Source organism: Gobio gobio (genome assembly GCF_949357685.1).
Source record: "Gobio gobio genome assembly, chromosome: 21".
NCBI classification, from domain to species: Eukaryota; Metazoa; Chordata; class Actinopteri; order Cypriniformes; family Gobionidae; genus Gobio; species Gobio gobio.
In genome coordinates this window covers 5678209-5697698 of record NC_137117.1, presented here as the reverse complement: position 1 = coordinate 5697698, position 19490 = coordinate 5678209, and the positions used below count along the sequence as shown (strand labels likewise).

The 19490-nt window shown below is 34.4% G+C and overlaps 1 protein-coding gene across 1 annotated transcript in view; it reads right to left on the bottom strand.

Moving 5' to 3' along the window:
* Nucleotides 1–6931: 6931 nt before the first annotated feature.
* The window catches only part of sh3gl2b (SH3 domain containing GRB2 like 2b, endophilin A1), a gene marked incomplete at both ends in the record, with an annotated part of 29957 nt that continues 17398 nt past the window's right edge, over nt 6932–19490 (bottom strand). Inside the window, 5 exons of the mRNA XM_079803307.1 lie at nt 6932–7128; nt 9435–9559; nt 11303–11406; nt 11486–11644; nt 17733–17875. Of these exons, the coding sequence (XP_079659433.1) occupies nt 6932–7128; nt 9435–9559; nt 11303–11406; nt 11486–11644; nt 17733–17875 (728 nt within the window). The remainder of the gene's footprint in view (nt 7129–9434; nt 9560–11302; nt 11407–11485; nt 11645–17732; nt 17876–19490) is intronic.

The following is a 19490-nucleotide window of genomic DNA, read 5'->3' as shown; positions in this document are numbered from 1 at the left end:
GTCATGAAAATGCACTTTCCAAACTTAAAGGGCTGTAATTGAAGAATGCTTTGGGATATATATACCTAAGTCTTGTTTTAAAGCAGACTCTTTGCTGAAGTGAAAGCAATTCAAAATATGAAAGTATGAAAATTATGGAAGGTTTAAAAACTGCAAATGAAAAATATTGTACTAAATATTTAATATCAAAAAATGTTTTACTATAAAATCAACGCCATATGTCTAACCAAGTTGTGTTCCAAATTTGAAGTTGACATCACAAAAATTAAAGTCTCCATGAGATGTTGTTTAGGCGCTGTACCACAAAATGGCCACCGGTTGTCATTCAAAAAAAAAAAAATTTGATGCATTTTCCTGTAAATTTCAGTCCGAACATCACTTCCATCACAAAACAGTCCCCAAATATGAACCCTTGAGACTCAGACCTTTCCGACGATATGTGTTTTGTCAATATTAGAAAAGATTTTTATAATAAAGTAGTTAAAATAAATGTTGTAATATGAAACATGACTCCGCCCACTAGGGGGAGGAGCCTGCTGGAATAATTTAGAGTACCATTTCCATGGTAACACAATCGATTTCAAAACGGGTTTCACAGGATGAATTTTGAGTTTGTAAGCTTTCAGATGATACCTAATTTATGATAATTACTCAAATATATGATACGAAAAAAAAGATTCACGGTTGATGCTAAAGTAATTTGAACCTTAATTATAATTTCAACCTTGTATGACTTTAAGTGATCATTCATATGACTCATAATTTCAATTTTTTGTCATAATTATGAGTTTAAGTGACACTTTTAACTTTATCTCATAATTATGAGCCTTTTTGTCATAATTTAAATTTTTTGTTATAATTATGACGACTTAAGTGATTATTTTAACTTCATCTCATAATTATGACTTTTTATATATCATAATTTCAACTTGTCATAATTATGACTTTTTTAATTGAGACTTTTGATCGTAATTATTACATTGTCACAATTATTCATGTTTTAGTGAATTTCAACTGTCACATAATTATGACTTGTATCATAATTTCAACACTTTGTCATAATTAAGAGTTTTTATTTGATACTTTTACCTAATTATAAAAATTACCCTTTTTGTCATAATTTTAAATTTTTGTTATAATTATGACTGATAATTTCAACTTTATATCATATGACTCATAATTTCAACCTTTCCGACGATATGTGTTTTGTCAAGATTGAAAAAGATTTTGTTTATAAAGTATTTAAAATTGTTGTAATATGACTCCGCCCACTAGGGGGAGGAACCTGCTGGAATAATTTAGAGTACCGTTTCCATGGTAACGCAATGTCCGATTTCAATACGTTTTTTTTACAGGATGAATTGAGTTTGTAAGCTCTCAAATGATACCTAATTTATGATAATTACTCAATAATACGAAAAAATGAATGAAGTCCAGCGGAGAAACGGACGCCAGAGTGACTGGTGTTTATTCTCACATCGAGCGGTACAGGATAAAGAGCATGATGAACACCTGATGAACACCATAATAACCCAATCTCATCAACATCACGTGCAAAACATCCCACTTCATTCACACTCACAGATTATAGTCATATATATATATTCATATAGAGAGAAGTGTGTGTGGTTTCTGAGTTATTGCCATGACTGACAGGAAATCTGAGATAATACTATCAATAATAATAACACTTTCATCATCAGAATCCATAAAGACTTATTCACAACGAGTCTCCAACTATGGAAGCAAATCCATGCCTAAAGAAGGAAAATCATGCGGAATTATGACATACTACATCATAATTATGAGATTATTTAAACTTTTTATGCCATAATTATAACTCTTTTTTTTTATTTAGACTTTTCACCATAATTATGACATGTATTTATTACATTCTGTCACAATTATTCATGTTTTAGTGAATTTCACATAATTATGACTTGTATCATAATTTAAACTTTGTCATAATTATGAGTTGTGATCATTTTAACTTTTCATTTCATAATTTACTTTTTATATCATAATTTAAACTTTTTGTCATGACATTTTAAGTGATAATTTTAACTTTTCATCTCATAATTACGACTTTTATATCATAATTTCAACTTTTTGTCATAATTGAGTTTTTATGTAATACTTTTAACTTTCTCTCATAATTATGACCCTTTTTGCCATAATTTAAAATTTTTAAAATTATGACTTTTTTATATCATAATTTCAACCTTGTATGACTTTAAGTGATAATTTCACCATAATTATATCATATTATGACTGTCATAATTTCAAATTTTTTGTCAAAATTATGACACTTTAAGAGATCATCTTATAATTGTTTCAACTTATGTAATAAATGATGTTTTAAGTGATAATTTTGACCTTTCATCTCATTACTGTCATAATTATGACTTTTTAATTGAGACTATCATAATTATGACTTATGTAATTATTACAACATTCTGTCACAATTATTCATGTTTTAGTGAATTTCAACTTTTTGTCACATAATTAGGACTATCATAATTTAAACTGTCATAATTATGAGTTTTTGTGATCATTTTAACTTTTCATCTCATAATTGACTTTTTATATCATAATTTCAACTTTTTGTAATGACATTTTAAGTGATACTTTTAACTTTCTCTCATAATTATGACCCTTTTTGTCATAATTTTACATTTTTTTTTTTTTTTTACTTTTTTATATCATAATTTCAACCTTGTATGACTGTGATAATTTCAACTTTATCATATTATGGCTGTCATAATTTAAATTTTTTGTCATAATTATGACACTTTAAGTGATCATCTTATGACTGTCACAATTTCAACTTCAATGTAATTTATGATTTTTTTAAGTGATAATTTTGACTTTTCATCTCATAATTACTGTCATAATTTCAACTTGTCATAATTATGACTTTTTTAATTGAGACTTTTCATCATAATTATGACATAATTATTACATTCTGTCACAATTATTCATGTTTTAGTGAATTTCAACTTTGTCACATGATTATGAGTTTAAGTGATCATTTTAACTTTTCATCTCATAATTGACTTTTTAAATCAATTTCAACTTTTTGTCTTATGACATTTTAAGTGATCATTTTAACTTTTCATAATTATGTCATAATTCAAAATTTTTGTTATAATTATGACTTTTTAAGTGATTATTTTAACTTAATCTCATAGTTATTACTTTTTATATTTCATAATTTCAACCTTGTATGACTGTGATAATTTAAACTTTATATCATATTATGACTGTCATAATTTCAACTTTTTGTCATAATTATGACACTTTAAGTGATCATCTTATAATTATGACAGTATGTCAAAATTTCAATTTATGATTTTTAAATTTTAAATTAATTTGGACTTTTCATCTAATAATTACTGTCATAATTTCAACTTGTCATAATTATGACTTTTGTAATTACAACATTCTGTCACAATTATTCAAGCTTTAGTGAATTTCAACTTTTTGTCATAATTATAAGTTTTTATGTGATACTTTTACCTATTTCATAATTATGACCCTTGTTGTCATAATTTTTAATTTTTGTTATAATTATGACTGTGATAAATTCAACTTTATATCATATGACTTTGTCATAATTATGACACTTAAAGTGATCATCTTATAATTATCATTGTCATAATTATGGCTTTTTAAGTGATAATTTTAACTTTTCATCACAATTCTGAATTTTTATATCAATTTCAACTGTCATAATTATGAGTTTTTATGTGATACTTTTAACTTTTCATCTAATAATTATGACCTTTTTTGTCATAAAAAGTCATAATTATGACAAAAATAAGTGATCATTTTAACTTTTCATCACATAATTATGACTTTTTTATATCATAATTTCAACTGTCATAATTATGACTTTTTATGTGATAATTATGAAATTAACTTAAAAGTATGACTTTTCAACCTTGTATGACTTTTTAAGTGATAATTTCAACTTTTTAATTGCAATTATGACAGTCACAATTTCAACTTTATATCACATAATTATGACAGTACATCATTTTTATGTCAATTATGACTTTTTAAGTGATCATTTTAACTTTTCACCTCATAATTGACTTTTCTATATATAATTTCAACCTTGTATGACTTTTTAAGCGATAATTTCAACTTTTATTGTAATGGCAATTACGACAGTACATAACTTTTATGTCAATTATGAATTTTTAAGTGATCATTTTGACTTTGTCTTATAATTGCATAAGTGTGTCACAATTACAACTTTTGTGCTACAAAAGCATGATTTTTTTCTTATGTTACGGAAATGAGCTTCCATATTAATTATTATTATTGAGGAATCTTTTAAAGAAATGCCCAGGTTATACAGTATCACATTATTATAGTAATATAACTATACAAATTGTATATTGCATTCATAAAATGTCTGATTTTAATAACATTAAGATGTTTTGCACTGTGAGAATATTTATGACAATTAAACGCATTTAATCCTAAATTCTCATTACTGTGGACCAATCATGTGACTGCTAACCCACATCAGAGAACCGTGAACATACAAATGTGTTACAAATGTTAACTTAAAATCTAAAAGTTAAAAAAAGAATAAATAGCATAATTTTAATCCAGAGATATATTTCATTTCACTTTACGACAATTGACAAAAACGTCTAAATTCTGGTCAGTGTAAATGTTTAATTGACAAAAAAAAAACAATGTCACAGTGCAAAAACTGAGTGTCCATTAATTATCCTAAAATGTATATCATTATTTCTCCCTGTTGGTTTGGAGCAGGACATGTTCTTCACGGGCTCACTGAAACAATCACAGCCAATCAGAACACACAATGCCACATGGGCGGGGCTAAATGTCCAAACACCTCGTGGTGCGACGCTTGTTCTGCTGCGGTTCATCCGATACAAAAACAACAAACTATCCGCTACGTTTCTAAAGAAAACGACCTTTTATCTCACAATTCAGACTTTTTCAATTCTGAACGTTGCAAAGGTCAAACACGTCAGTCTAGCGGAAAAAACAAGGCAGGAAAAAACTAATTGCGAAATATACATTTAGAATTATGCGAAAAAAAGTCATAATTGTGAAATAAGTCGTAATTACGTTTAAAAAAAGTATTCCAAGGTGGAAAAAAACTAATTGCGAAATACAAACATAGAATTCTGTGAAAAAATTCACAATTGTGAGATAAGTCGCAATTACTTTTACATTTTTATTCCGTGCACGAAAACCTAATTGCGAGATATAAACTTAGAATTATGCGGAAAAAGTCCTAATAATTAGATTTTTTTTTAAAAATCGCAATTACTTTAAAAAAAAAATTATCCCAAGGCAGGAAAAAACTAATTGCGAGATATACATTTAGAATTATGCGGAAAAAAAGTCACAATTGTGAGATAAAAAGTCGTAATCACTTTTAAATTTTTTTACTCCATGGCCGAAAAAATGAATTGTGAAATACAAACATAGAATTCTGTGAAAAAAATTCACAATTGTGAGAGAAAAAGTCGCAATTATTTTCAAATTTTTACTCCACGTCCGAAAAAATTAATTGTGAAATACAAACATAGAATTCTGTGGAAAAAAAATCATAATTGTGAGATAAAAAATCACAATTACTTTTTTTTTTAATTATTCTGTGGCCGAAAAAAAGAATTGCGCGATATAAACGTTGAATTTTGTGGAAAAATTTCATAATTGTGAGATTAAAAGTCACAATTACTTTTTAATCTTTCTATTCCAAGCCAGGGAAAAAATCAATTGCGACATATAATCTTAGAATTATGCGAAAAAAAGTCATAATTGTGATATACATTTTTATTTTTTAAAATCGCAATTACTTTTACATTTTTTATTCCGTGGCCGAAAAACGAATTGTGAGATATAAACTTAGAATTGCGGAAAAAAAGTCATAATTGTGAGATTAAAAAAAAAATCACAATTACTTTAATAATTTTAAAAAAATGTATCCCAAGGCAGGTAAAAAGAAATTGCGACATATAAACTTAAAATTATGCGATATAAATATAATTGTGAGATAAAAAGTCGTAATTAAGTTAATTTTTTTTAAATTCGGTGGCAGAAACAAGCTCCCACAGCCACTCGTCCGACCGCGAGCAGTGATCAAGGCATCAAACGACACACATCTAGCGCGAGCTGTGCTGAAGAACAACGTCCATCAACCACTAAAACAACAAACGCTGCTACACTTCCGTCTGTTAGACGCGAGTAGTATACGCTATACATGTTCACTCACTCCATCAGTTTGAACATCACAGTACTAACAGCTAACCACTGAACTAGCATTATAATACACACACACACACACACACACACACACACGTAACCGGTTAACACAATCTTGGCATTCGTGGAAATACCACGTATTATTTCAAAAATAAGACTTTAGGAGACGTTTACGATCAATGAAACCTTCAGCTCCACTAGTTTAAACATGGCTGATCATAGTGTGTGCTCTGTGTTCAATAACCTTATTGCATTTTCATATTTCACCGGAAATTATGAACAATAAGTCATTCTTAAAAATACACTGCAAAATGTAGGCAGGATCCGTCAGAACGTTAGCGTGATTTAACGTGTGTGTGTGACAAACAGCGAGCAGCGACGGATTCTGCCCTGGTTCGTGATGGCAGATCCAGAACTTTCCTAAAGCATGCTGGGATAGCGCTGGAGTAAGTGAGGTTTATCAGAAGAGTGAAGCGCCACGTCAATCAAGGCAAAGTACAAATAAATAAAACACGTCCAGGAGCGCAAACACACACACACACACACACTGAGCACTGTTTCTCCACTCAGACGTGACTCCGTAATGTCTGTAATCATCCTCCGAGTCACAGGAACAGGAAGTGAAGCTGTAGCACAGATGCACAATAAAGGCGGGAGCGGGGGTGGGCGGGGCCTAGTGGGGCAGAGGCACCAGGATGTCCACGTAGTTGATGGGGAAGAATCCCGATTGGCCGTTGATCATGCCCTCGTACCAGTTGTCGTCGATCTGATTGGTCAGAGTGATGATGTCGCCCTCCTTGAAGCCGAGCTCGCCCTCGTTCTCTGGCTCGAAGTCGTAGAGCGAGCGACAACACGGCTGATCCAGCGGAGCTGAGAGACGGACAGAAGAAATTAATGTAACCATGGTTCCCTGAGAAGGGGAGTGAGACACTAGTGACCGGTTTCTGAAGCACGTGTCAAAACACAACAACAGTGTTTCCCACAGATTAGAAACCAATAACTTGATTCAGTATCAATTATGCCTACTGTACATATAGGGAAAAATAAGTTTGCCTTTTTAGCACTATTTTAAACTTTTCTTGGGTTAAATTATATTTGCTCGCATTCATTAATATTCACTTGTGTGTGCTTATACAAGTATCATTAAAAAATATTAGGATGTTAGTTATTAACGTTTTAAAATTTCACATTTAAAGCAATCTAGTGTTTGATCATGTCTTTGTATATGTGCATTTCTGAAATGCATAACATGTACAAATCAATTTAAATCGTAATGTAGATGCATTTTCTGTGAAGCTGCTTTGAAACGATATGTATCGTGAAAAGCTCTATACAAATAAATTTGAATCGAATTGAATGTCTAAATATTTATTCAAATGTAAAACCTAAAAATAAGTAAGCAGTTATGATCTGCAATACTTTTTTGAGCAACTAGACTACATGTATATTTATTAAAGAGCCATACAGGCATCTATAGTGGGTCAACCATGGCTTTACAAATGAAATGTAGTATTTTTCCAGCCACAAAATGACTGTAATTTGCCTCTTTGCATTGGATTTCTCTATTTTAACCTTACTAATTGTAATATAAATAAGAAAAATATTAGAAGAAAAATATTTTAATCAATTAAATGGTCATTAATGGACCATAATTATTGCACAAATAGTAGGCCAATTAGTACCAAAAGTCTCCTCAAAATATTCAATAAATATCATTAAACTAAAATATAGAACACTTATTTAACCCTCTGGGGTTCTTCGGTCATTTCTGACCCGAATTCTTTTTTTCTTTTTTTTTTATGTTAAAAATCGTAGCTTCATGGGAATGGTCCGAAACTTGGTGACTTTATTGGTACTTGGTGGGGACAGGATTTGAAAATTCTAAGTGGTCGTAAAAAAAAAAAAGTCACACTCAGGACCTTCGGGGCAAAAATGACCCCCATAGGAAATGAATGGGAAATTAGTTTTTTTCTGCATACAATCTACAAATCAGCCAGGATACAGAAAAAAAAGGACTCAACAGTGAAGATCTCTAAAACATCAAGAGTGCAAAACAAAAACAGAGAGAAAAAAACTCACACACACAAAAACACAATTAGCTTTTGGAATGGCACGCATTCATTTGTGTGTGCGTGTGTTTTTGTGTGTATAGGTGTGTGTGTGTGTGTGAGAGTTTTTTTGTCTGTTTTGGCCTCCGCAGGAAGACTCCCTAAAGCGCGAGGAAGCCAAGCAATGCCCGCCTTGAAGACAGTTATCCAGGGAGACTCAAAAAGGAGCCTACAACCCAATCCCCTGCCTCCACAGAGCTCTCAGAGCAGAGGCTTCAACATAACTACCCTCTATAGCGAGTGAAAACATAACTACGCTAAAAGACCACCTCACCAAAGAGGCTCACAGAGAGCAACACAACTTGATCCGGTTATCTAATGTGGAGCTCTGGGGTGTGGAGGTCTCAGAATGATGACTCTCTAAATCGAGAGGAAACCTAACAAAGCTTCCCTAGGGGTGGATCCACCAGGGAGGCTCACAGAGAGCCATACAACCCAACGTAGCTCTTAAGAATGAAGTTCTCAGCAGGATGACTCTCTAAAGCGAAAGGAAGCTTAGCAATGCCTGCCTTGAAGACATTTAACCAGGGAGGCAACAACCCAATCCACTGCCTCCACGGAGCTCTCAGAGCGGAGGCTTCAGCATAACGACCCTCTAAAGCGAGAGGAAAGCTAACTACGCTCCAAGGAGGTTCACAGGGAGCCACACAACTCGGACCGGTTTTCTAATGCGGAGCTCTGGGGAAAATCGAGAGGAAACCTAACAACGATCCTACCAAGGAGGCTCACAGGGAGCCACACAACTCGGAGGGACCACCACGGCTGGGCTCTATTAACGGAGGCTCCAGCATAACGTCTCCTAGCTAGGTTTTACACTAAAGACCGCTTACCAAAGAGGCTCGAAAAGAGAGCTTAACAATTTGATATTGCTATCCAGGTGGAGCCCTAGGTAGCAGAGGCCTCTGTAAAACGAGAGGAGACCTAACCACACTCCACCTTTCATACCCGGCTCCTAAGAGCAGAGGCTTCAACATAACACCTCTCTAAAACCAGAGGAGGCCTAACTAGGACCTAGGACGTGTGTGTATGTGTGTGTGTGTGTGTGTGTGTGTATGTGTGTGTGTGTACCTGGTGAGCGTGCAGGTGATCTGGCAGAGTTGATTCCTTCGTTGTGATTCTCACTTGCCAGGTGAAGCTCCATGCGCGGTTTAGGGATGAACTCCTTCCGCGGTTTGTTGGACGTCTCCTTTATTCTGTAACACACATATATTTTAATCAAGTGTGTCTAACCAAGGTGTGTCACAAAAATTGAGCCGCTAACGGGTTTTAACCCTCTCGAGTCGGTGGTCGCGCCGGCGCGATCGGCTCTCTTTTTTTTCTTATCAGTGCCAAAGAGACTCAAATAACTCTTTTTTTATCATTCAGGCAAGTGTTATACATCATTATAATATGTTAAGTTTCTATTTTTTTGTGTACAGTCACAATAAAAACAAAATGTTTTGCTTTTTGCAAAATAAAGAAATCAAACATGATGCGCGATCTGCAGCCTCTCTCTCAAAGACGTTCATTCAGATAGTCTTCAGAAAATGACCTCTAGCTTAGTGAATACTTGTCTCACAAACATGAGACATAGGTCTAAAGAAACGCTGAAGCGTCAGGTTTTAAACACTGTAAACCAAATCGAAAACAAATATTCTGTGTTTATGTAATCTGGTTGAAAAGCGATAGATGTCAGTCTTTCGCGAGCCACTTCATTATCCGCTAATGCGGATCGCTCGCTCTTTCAGATTCAAATACTGACGATCCTCGCATCAACGCCCACACATCAACTCATAAAAACACATCTAGTGAAGCGCTGTAACGTTACATCGTTTTGAGACGCGTTGAGCTATAATTCTCCTCATGAAAAGCTGTTCATTTCTGAAAGCAACGGATTCAGGGCTGATTGTAAGGTAGGCTTTATTTTGTTAAGTTTATTCTGTTAGCATCTGTGAATATTAAACGCACAAAGACTGTTTAAATATGAATCCTGCTGCATGTCATAGATGCAAGATTTATTTGGCCTGTTTTGGACAGATTATAACGTGTTTATTGTAAAAGCGCCCTAGTGTTACATCAATAAAGCTTTTATTTGCAAATGTCTGCTCATATGCTATAAATATAGTACCAGTAAAACATATTTTTCTTAATATTGATGTTTAAATATTATAGCCTAATGTTATTTTTTAAATTTAATATAAAAGTTTGTTTTATCGAGTTCATATCGAATTTTTTTTTTGTAGAAAGTGAATTTTTTTTGTTTGGTAGAAAGTGAATTTCATTTTGTATAAATTGTATCTTAATTTTAATTATTCATTATTTAATTTTTTAACATGAGACTACTTTCAAAAACATAAAAAAATAGTACAAATAAATTATAAAAAATGCTCTTAGTAATTTTAGTCTAAATATTTAAACATTCTTAAATCAAGATGCATTTACTAGATAAGTAAAATATATGTCCTGTTGCTCTCAGTCACACACTTGAATTAAGCTCATTCATTATGCAGCTCATTATGCGGGCTATTATGTTATTTTGTCCTCTCAGGTGATCTCCATCCATCTTACAAACTTTAAATCAGTGTATTGTTTTATGTGAATGAGTAGGCTCAATGATTCTCACATCAGTCTGAAGTAAAACTCTAGGCAAATACACCCATTAGTCAAAAGTCTTGTGGACACAGATCTATTGTGTGTTTTGAGGCCTTAATTTTAAAAAAATTTTTTTGGTTTTCTCAAAAACCAAGCATAAACATTTTTCTCTCAAAAATACAAGTATGTTGCTCACATATTATGGTAGCCCAGTTTGTGCTGAATACAGTGTAATTATACTTTTGCCATCAATGTGTTTATAGCAACTGAAAAAAACTTCTAAAGGGCCCCAAAACAGCTCCTAGGGGTTAAAGTAGCGTTTCTGTGGTAAAACAATGTCCGATTTCAAAAAATGTCTGTCTGACCTGTCTACCATCTTGCTGGAGAGCTGCTGCAGGATCTCAGCGGCCTGTTGATGATACTCCACCTGAGCCTGAACCAGAGCCGCCAGCTGACTGACCTGCTCGATCTACACACACACACACACACACATTAGCGTACTGTAACACTGGGATACAGATGTGCGAGTAACAGTAGCGTGGCCGTACGTCGTTCTCCAGCAGGTTGAACATGCTCTGCTCCGCGACCTCTTTAGACTCGTCGAACTTCTCCAGCGCCTGCTTGATCTCGTCGTCCATCACTTTCCCCTGACGCTTCTTCTTATAGTCGAAGTCCAGCCGACGCCCTTCCATCTTCTTCAGATGGTGCTGCAGGAGAAACACACACACGTTTACAAGGGCTGGGTAAAAAAAATATTGATTTCTCGATTTTAACCGATTCTCACTTTTACAAAACAATATCGATTCTTAAATCCCAAGAATCGATTAGTCTTCATGTTTTCAGTTAATGAATGAAATAAACATTCTAGCGCCTCCCATCCAATAAATCGCAATAATCTTTGTGCTTTATTACTCTTGATATGAAACAAAGTCTCTTTTTTTTTACGAAATTCAAAAACATAAATGCCGCTTTGACGCTGTGGCGTGAGATCAGCTCAAGAGAACCAGCAGATGAGCAGATCTTCTCTTCCGCATTAATACCAGTAACAGCGCGAAATAAACATGAATGAGCTTCTGAAAGTGTGTTAAAGATACAGGACAACTTACCCAAATCCAGATCATGTCACAGAGAATAACTCAATCAGTGTTTCAACCACAGAAAGACGTAAACAATGTCACGTAACGTCACAGTTACCTCAGAAAAACCATATCCAGTGTCCATAAACTCATTAGTCAGCTGGAAACATTAACTCTAGAGACGAGCATTTTGCTCATTATATGCACCATTACAGAGGATATTCATTATCAATGTTCTTCAATATTTAATGCATATGTATGAATAAATCTGGCAAGTTTTTATGACAGCCACCATTTAAATGTTTATATTTCAAAAACCTAATTGGAGTAGAATTATGATTATGTAATTGTAAAGTTAATATTATAACTTATTATTATATATTAAAAAAATTAAACATAATTTAGTGTCATTTAAAGGTAGGGTAGGTAAGAATGATCTAAAACACTTTTGTCCAAATTTGTTTAAACTTTATTCATGTGTCAATACATAATTAAAATGTAAGTACTCTGAAAAAGAGAGTATAAAAATCGAGTGACTCTAGACTTTTTAATCTGCAATAAACACCGCTCATTATTTTCGTCCGGGACGAAACAAGTGATTGGCTTGGGCGACTGTATTTCATGTCCGCGGGTTGAAGCGACCCCAATTATGTGATATTTTGCCCCGGGATTTGCGAATTTTAGCAGGCAGCCCTACCAAAAAGACACATATTTTACCCCCCAAAAGTCAATTTTTCCCGGAGAAACACGATTGGGCTTGTTTTGGGCTAGTTTTGAGTAGCAATTGGGCGGATTTTGTTGTGAAAACCTGGCAACCCTGGCGCACCCGTTTGATTTGAGGAGTTCAAGAGGCTGTATTTCTGCTGGACAGGTAATTTTTCATTCTGATTATACATTTTTTTGGTTTATGTTTTCATGAAGCATGTCTCACTAGCACACGTAGCTGCCTAATATAGCTAACATAACATTACTTAGCATAAAGTTACAATGTTAAACACTTAGCGAACCATTAGTAGAGATGATAAATACTCAATATGCTTAGCTCAAGTTGATCGCTGTCGTGTTGAATTTCGCAAAATGTAACTTTAGATAACAAAACGCATGTGTAAAAGCTAGTACACCGCATCCAGGAACTTTTTTTAGAGCTAAGTTAGCTTTAGCTACTACCCTCTGTCTAAACTCTTTTACCATGTTCACCGGGAACTTTACCTGCATGTTTATTTCGGCCCTTGGCTTGTTTTTATAAACTCTACCAACGTTTACTGATGTTTTTATCTTGTATCTGTGTGTGTCGTAGACACTGTGTTGTGTGTGTAAACTTTACCAGTATCGTTATTCTAGCTTGAGAGTGAGTACTAAAAGACATCTTATTTGTTTATATTCATAATGATAAAGTTAGATTTTTTATTACATGTGATTCTGACATGATGTCACTACATGCACTTCTTCTCCGCTCGCCTCAGGTTAATAATGCGTCTTTCAGCTGAGCTGATCACGGTGGGCGTGTTCATGTGTTTTGGGGGCGTGGCTTAGGAAAGAGCCCAGAAGGGAGAAGGTGGAGTGAATGGAAATAATGAGCTGTCTTTAAAGCAGTCGTGAGAGGTCTACAGACACTCAATTTTTATACTTTCTTTTTCAGAGTACTTACATTTTAATTATGTATTGATATATAAAGAAAGTTTAAACAAATTTGGAAAAAAAAAGTTTTTTAACCAAATCTTACCTTTAAGTTTTTGTATAAAAATCTGTAAATTTTTACCTTCAGTATTAGTAGGCTAATGTAGTATCAGCTGACTCCCATAGTTTACAACATTAGTTTTCCTTGAGAAAATGTTCCATGTATTGATACCTGATACATATCCAAAATAATCGATATTCAATTGAATCGAAAAGAATCGAAAATCGAATCAAATTGTGAAATTGGTGACAATACCCAGCCCTAACGTTTACACACCGCTCATCCCTCTCTCTCTCTCTCTCTCTCTCTCTCTCTCTCTCTCTCTCTCTCTCTCTCTCTCTCTCTCTCTCTCTGAGGATTGTGGGTAGCGGCGAGAGTGTTTGGACTAGAGCACGTTATTTTTTTTGGCGTATATTTTTCTTAATATTATAATTTGTATCTAAAGTAAAGTAAAAGTGTTGGTTTATTTTGGAGCGCTGACTACGGTCAGCGCAAACGTTGTGCGCAGGTATGGAGTTAGGCGGTGACTTTTCACGTTTGACTCTCGAACACGGTTGCAAGTGCACGCCGGATGACTCCATTTCAATTGAGGACGTTTTGATCGCGATCAGCAAACAGGTCGGTGGTTTAAATATTAAATCTGCCTCGAGAATGAACAGAGCGCTGGTTATTTTTCTCAAAGAAGTTTCAATGGTCGATGAACTGTTAGAGAAAGGACTTGTTGTGAATGACAACTTTTTGCCGGTTTTGCCTTTGTCAAATCCTTCTAAGAAAGTTGTACTTTCAAATGTACCTCCATTCATAAAGGAACAAACTCTGAAAGAAATTCTCGAACGGTATGGAAAATTAACCGCTCCAATTAAGATGATTCCTTTGGGTCTCAAAAATCCAAATATTAAACATGTCATGTCTTTCCGGCGCTTCACGTATATGATACCGAACGCGCAAAATGAACCGTTGAATCTGGTGCTAAAAATAGCGGTAGAGGGTAAAGATTATACAATCTTTATCAGTTAAGATCATATGCGGTGCTTTTTGTGTGGCGAACATGGGCATCTCAGACAGACATGTCCTAAACAAGATCGTGATATTGTCGTGGCAGATTCACAAACAAACCCTCAAAATAGTGTTCAAGATACTGCCGCTGACGAAGTGACTAATAAAGAGGTTGAGATTAACGTAGGGCAAAATGATAGTAGTAGCGAGACGAATAATGTAAACATTGGAGTTGAGCAGTCAGTAGATGGCGCTGTATGTGCTAATGCTGTAGCAGAGGAGAATAAAGAAGCGCAGGAAGTGCCTTCTACATCTAAAACTAGAGAAGATGAAGATCCAGTGATGGAGTATGTAGAAGCAAATGACAAAATTGACAATAAATCAGATGAAGTGAATGAAAATTTCAGTCAGTCACTCACAGCTGGCTCTGGTGTTAATAGGTCTGATTGTGATTCTGATGAATGTGAGAGTGTAGGGAGTGTTTTTGAATTTGGAGACAATGATTCTCAAACAGGTACTTCAGAATTGAGTAGCTGGGAAGGAAAACTCTATTCTGCAAGAGAGATTAGTGTTTTTCTTGATGAAACTAAAGGTGCACGAAATCCACAAATTGAATTGTTTTTTCCAGATTTGAGAAGATTTTTAGTGTCTTGTAGAGATGTTATGATAAATGCAACAGTTGAGGAGTTTAGTAGACAAAAACGGTATCGTCTCAAAAAAATAATTACTAAAGTAAAGAAGATGATTCATCAGGATATGAAAAAAAAGTAGGTATTAGGTTTTTGTAAAAGACAGGTTTGTGTAGAGGTCACTCGCTGCATTAAGAAATTATGACATCCATAAATATTGGATCCTTAAATATAAATGGATGTCGAAGTAAAGAAAAGAGAAGTGATCTCTTTAAATTTTTGGCTTTTAAAAAGTCAAGTGTGACTTTTTTACAAGAAACACACACAGATGTTTTTAACCAGGCAGAATGGCTAAGTGAATGGAAAGGACAGGGTTTCCTTAGTCATGGCTCCAGTGCGAGTGCTGGGGTAGCTGTGCTCATATCGGAAAGTGTCCAGGGGAACGCTTCCAATATGATAGAGATTATTCCTGGAAGAATGCAGCGGGTAGACATTATTCTGCAAAATCTGTCTTTTTCCTTTATTAATGTATATGCTCCCAATGTTGGGTATGAACGAGTGTTATTTTTTAAAAAATTACATGATGCTATAATTAATATTCCTCGAGATAACAAAATTATTGTGGCTGGAGATTTTAATTGTACCCTTGAACATACAGTTGATAGGAATCATGATGAACCACATCCTAATTCAGCAGAAGCTCTTAAGAAAGTTATAATGTTTCATTCGCTTGTAGATGTGTGGCGTGAATCTTTTCCAAAATGTAGGCAGTACACATGGCTGAAAATGAATTCTAATATAATATCAGGGGCTAGATTAGATAGGATATATGTTCAGAAATGTCAAAGGGGATCGTTTTTTAATAGTAAAATTAGTCCTACACCAATTTCTGATCATTTTTATGTTTCAGTTATAGTGACAGTATCGAGTACTTTTTTAAAATCTTATTGGCATTTTAATAATGGTTTGTTACAAGATCGTACGTTTATGCATTTATTCACTTTCTTCTGGAGAGCATGGAGAGAGAGAAAGACAGAGTTTAAGTCCCTAAGTCAGTGGTGGGACATTGGCAAAATTCAAATTCAGTCTTTTTGTCATCAATATGCAAAAAACAACACAAAAGAAACTCAAAAGAAAATAGAACAGCTGGAGCAAGAAATTATGAGACTGAATAGTTCCATAAGCGAAAGAGGTGGAACGAGTGTGGATTTGCTTGCACAATATAATTTTCTCCTGAAAAACCTGCATGAAGAAAGAGATCAAGGGACAATAGTAAAAAAAAGATTCACTCAGCTTAATAACATGGACTCTTCAACAACATTCTTTTTTGCTTTGGAGAAAAAGGTTCGAGAAAAGAAGATAATCAGCCATCTTAAATTACCTGATGGAAGAGAGACAACAGAAAAAAGAGAAATCATTTCACAAGTCTTGTCTTTTTATGAGGAACTTTACAGTGCTCAACCTGGTGATTCTGAAGCAACAGATTTTTTTCTCACTGGAATTCCAAAATTGAGTGAAGAGGAGAAGATACAATTAGAAAAGCCACTTTCACTTGAAGAGTTGAGCGAGGCTGTTAAACAACAGTCTGCTGGACGATCTCCAGGTTTGGATGGTCTGACCCCTGAATTCTACAAAGCTTTATGGTCACTGATGGGATCAGATCTACATGCTGTGTTTCTCGAATGCGAAAAGTCAAGAATTCTCCCTCTCAGTTGTAGAAGAGCAGTAATAACGTTATTGCCAAAAAAAGGAGATTTGGGACTCTTGAAGAACTGGCGCCCTATCTCTCTTTTAGGGATAGATTATAAAATACTTTCAAAAGCTTTGACAAATCGCTTGAAGAAGGTCATGGCTTTAATAATCCACGAAGACCAGTCTTACTGCATTCCAAGACGTTCCATTTTTGATAACCTTTTTCTTGTGCGTGATTTATTACATCTGACTGAGTTATATGGACTTGATGTGGGCTTTTTGTCGCTTGACCAGGAAAAGGCATTCGACAGAGTCGATCATGGATATCTTTTTAATGCCTTGTCAGCCTTTGGATTTGGAGAACGTTTCACCTCATGGATCCAGATACTTTATACAGATGTTTATAGTATGCTGAAGATAAACGGAACTTTAACAAGAACCTTTTCTGTGCATAGAGGTGTAAGGCAAGGATGTAGCCTCTCAGGACTTTTATATGTAATATCCATAGAACCATTATTAAGAGTTCTAAGGGATAGGTTGCAAGGTATTTCAGTCCTTAATCCCAATATATCAGATGTTACTACAGTCAAGCTCCTTGCCTACGCTGATGATGTCACGGTTTTAATAAGATCTCAAGAAGATGTTCTACAACTGAGCAAGTGCTTGGATTGTTTTCAAAGAGCATCTTCAGCAAGGGTAAATTGGAGCAAAACAGAAGCATTACTTTGTGGTCAGTGGCAGGAAGAAGTTCCACCTTATCTCCCACAGCAGTGCCACTGGAATATAGAGGGATTGAGAATCCTTGGAATTTATTTTGGAAACCAACGATATATGACAAAGAACTGGGATGGAGTAGTTGAGAAGGTACTGGGAAGATTGAAGAGATGGAGCTGGATTCAACCACAATTATCTTACAGAGGCAGAGTTTTAGTGATAAACAATTTAGCTGCGTCATTGTTGTGGCATCGACTGACTGTTTTAGACCCTCCAGCGGGACTCTTACAGCTACTCCAGAAACATTTTGTGAACTTTTTCTGGGGAGGACATCATTGGCTTCATCCAGGCATACTGCATTTACCTGTGTTTGAGGGTGGTCAAGGTCTCATTGATTTAACCTCCAAATGGAAAGCTATGAGATTACAATCGGCTCAAAAATTGCTTTATAATACCGACCCGCAGCCATGGACTATGTATGGTTTGGCAATATTACGAGCTATTAGTAAAATAGGACTTGACAAACAATTATTCTTAATGTCTAATAATGTAATCGAAGGTTCGGGTATGAATGGGTTCTATTGGTCTGTATTAAGAGTATGGGGTACATTTAAAGTGGAAAGAGAGAATCATTTTGGTCTTGAAGAACCACTATTTTATAATTCATGGATATGTGATCAGTCTAAATTGCCAAATATTGAAATCAACACTTTTATTTCATCTGGTGTCTTAAAGTTGGGAGATTTGATTGACACAGAACAAAATAAGTGGTTTTCTGCACATGAAATAACTAAACAAATGGGAAGAAGGTCAGAAAGGATAGTGAAGGGTGTTTTAAGTAAGCTGAAATCATCTTTTCCTACTTCACTAAATACGTTTCTTGAAGATTTTCTTATAAATGGTTTAAATCAATGTCCCTTTCCTGAATTATTTATCACACCTCATAATTGGCAGGATAATGGGGATATAAGACAACTCTTTTCCTTACGAGAACTTCAACGTGTGTCCTTTTTAGAAAGCACTAAGAGACTTTTGTACATAGCATGTGTAAAGTCAAGATTTTGTGAGCATTTTAAAAATAAGACTGATACGAAATGGAGGAGTTACCTGTCTGTCCCTGAGGTACAATCACCTTCATGGCATTTGTTTTATAAAAGTCCATTGCCAAAACGATCAGGGGATTTACAGTGGCGTATAGTGCATTGTGTATTAGCTACAAAAACTTTTTTGTTTAAGTGTAATTTTAGTACATCTTCAGTTTGCAAATTTTGTAATGTGCCAGACACTGTTTTTCACATTTTTTCTGATTGTTGCAGAATTATACCTCTCTTGGACCTCTTAGAAAATATTTTTAAAGGCTTTGGTTGGAAATTTTCAAAAACAGCCTTCATTTTCGGGTTTAAATATGTTAAGTCTCAAAGTGAGCGTTGTACTTTCTCCAATTTTTTAATTGGCCAAGCAAAGTTAACAATTTGGAAAGCATATAAAATGGAAAATGAAGACAAAAGAATTAATGTAGTAAAACTGTTTAAAGCCTTGGTGGAATCTAGAGTTAAAATAGAGTATGAGTTTTATAAAATGAATAATGATATGTTCAATTTTAAAAGGAAATGGTGTATAGATGAAAATTTTATTTTTGTGGATGATGATGATGATGGTAAATTAGTCTTATTTTGGTGTTTTTGAATTTTTGATGGAATGAATATTGAACTAAAATTTGTATATTGGCTTAAGAATTGGTATTATATGTAAAAATGTTTGTATAATA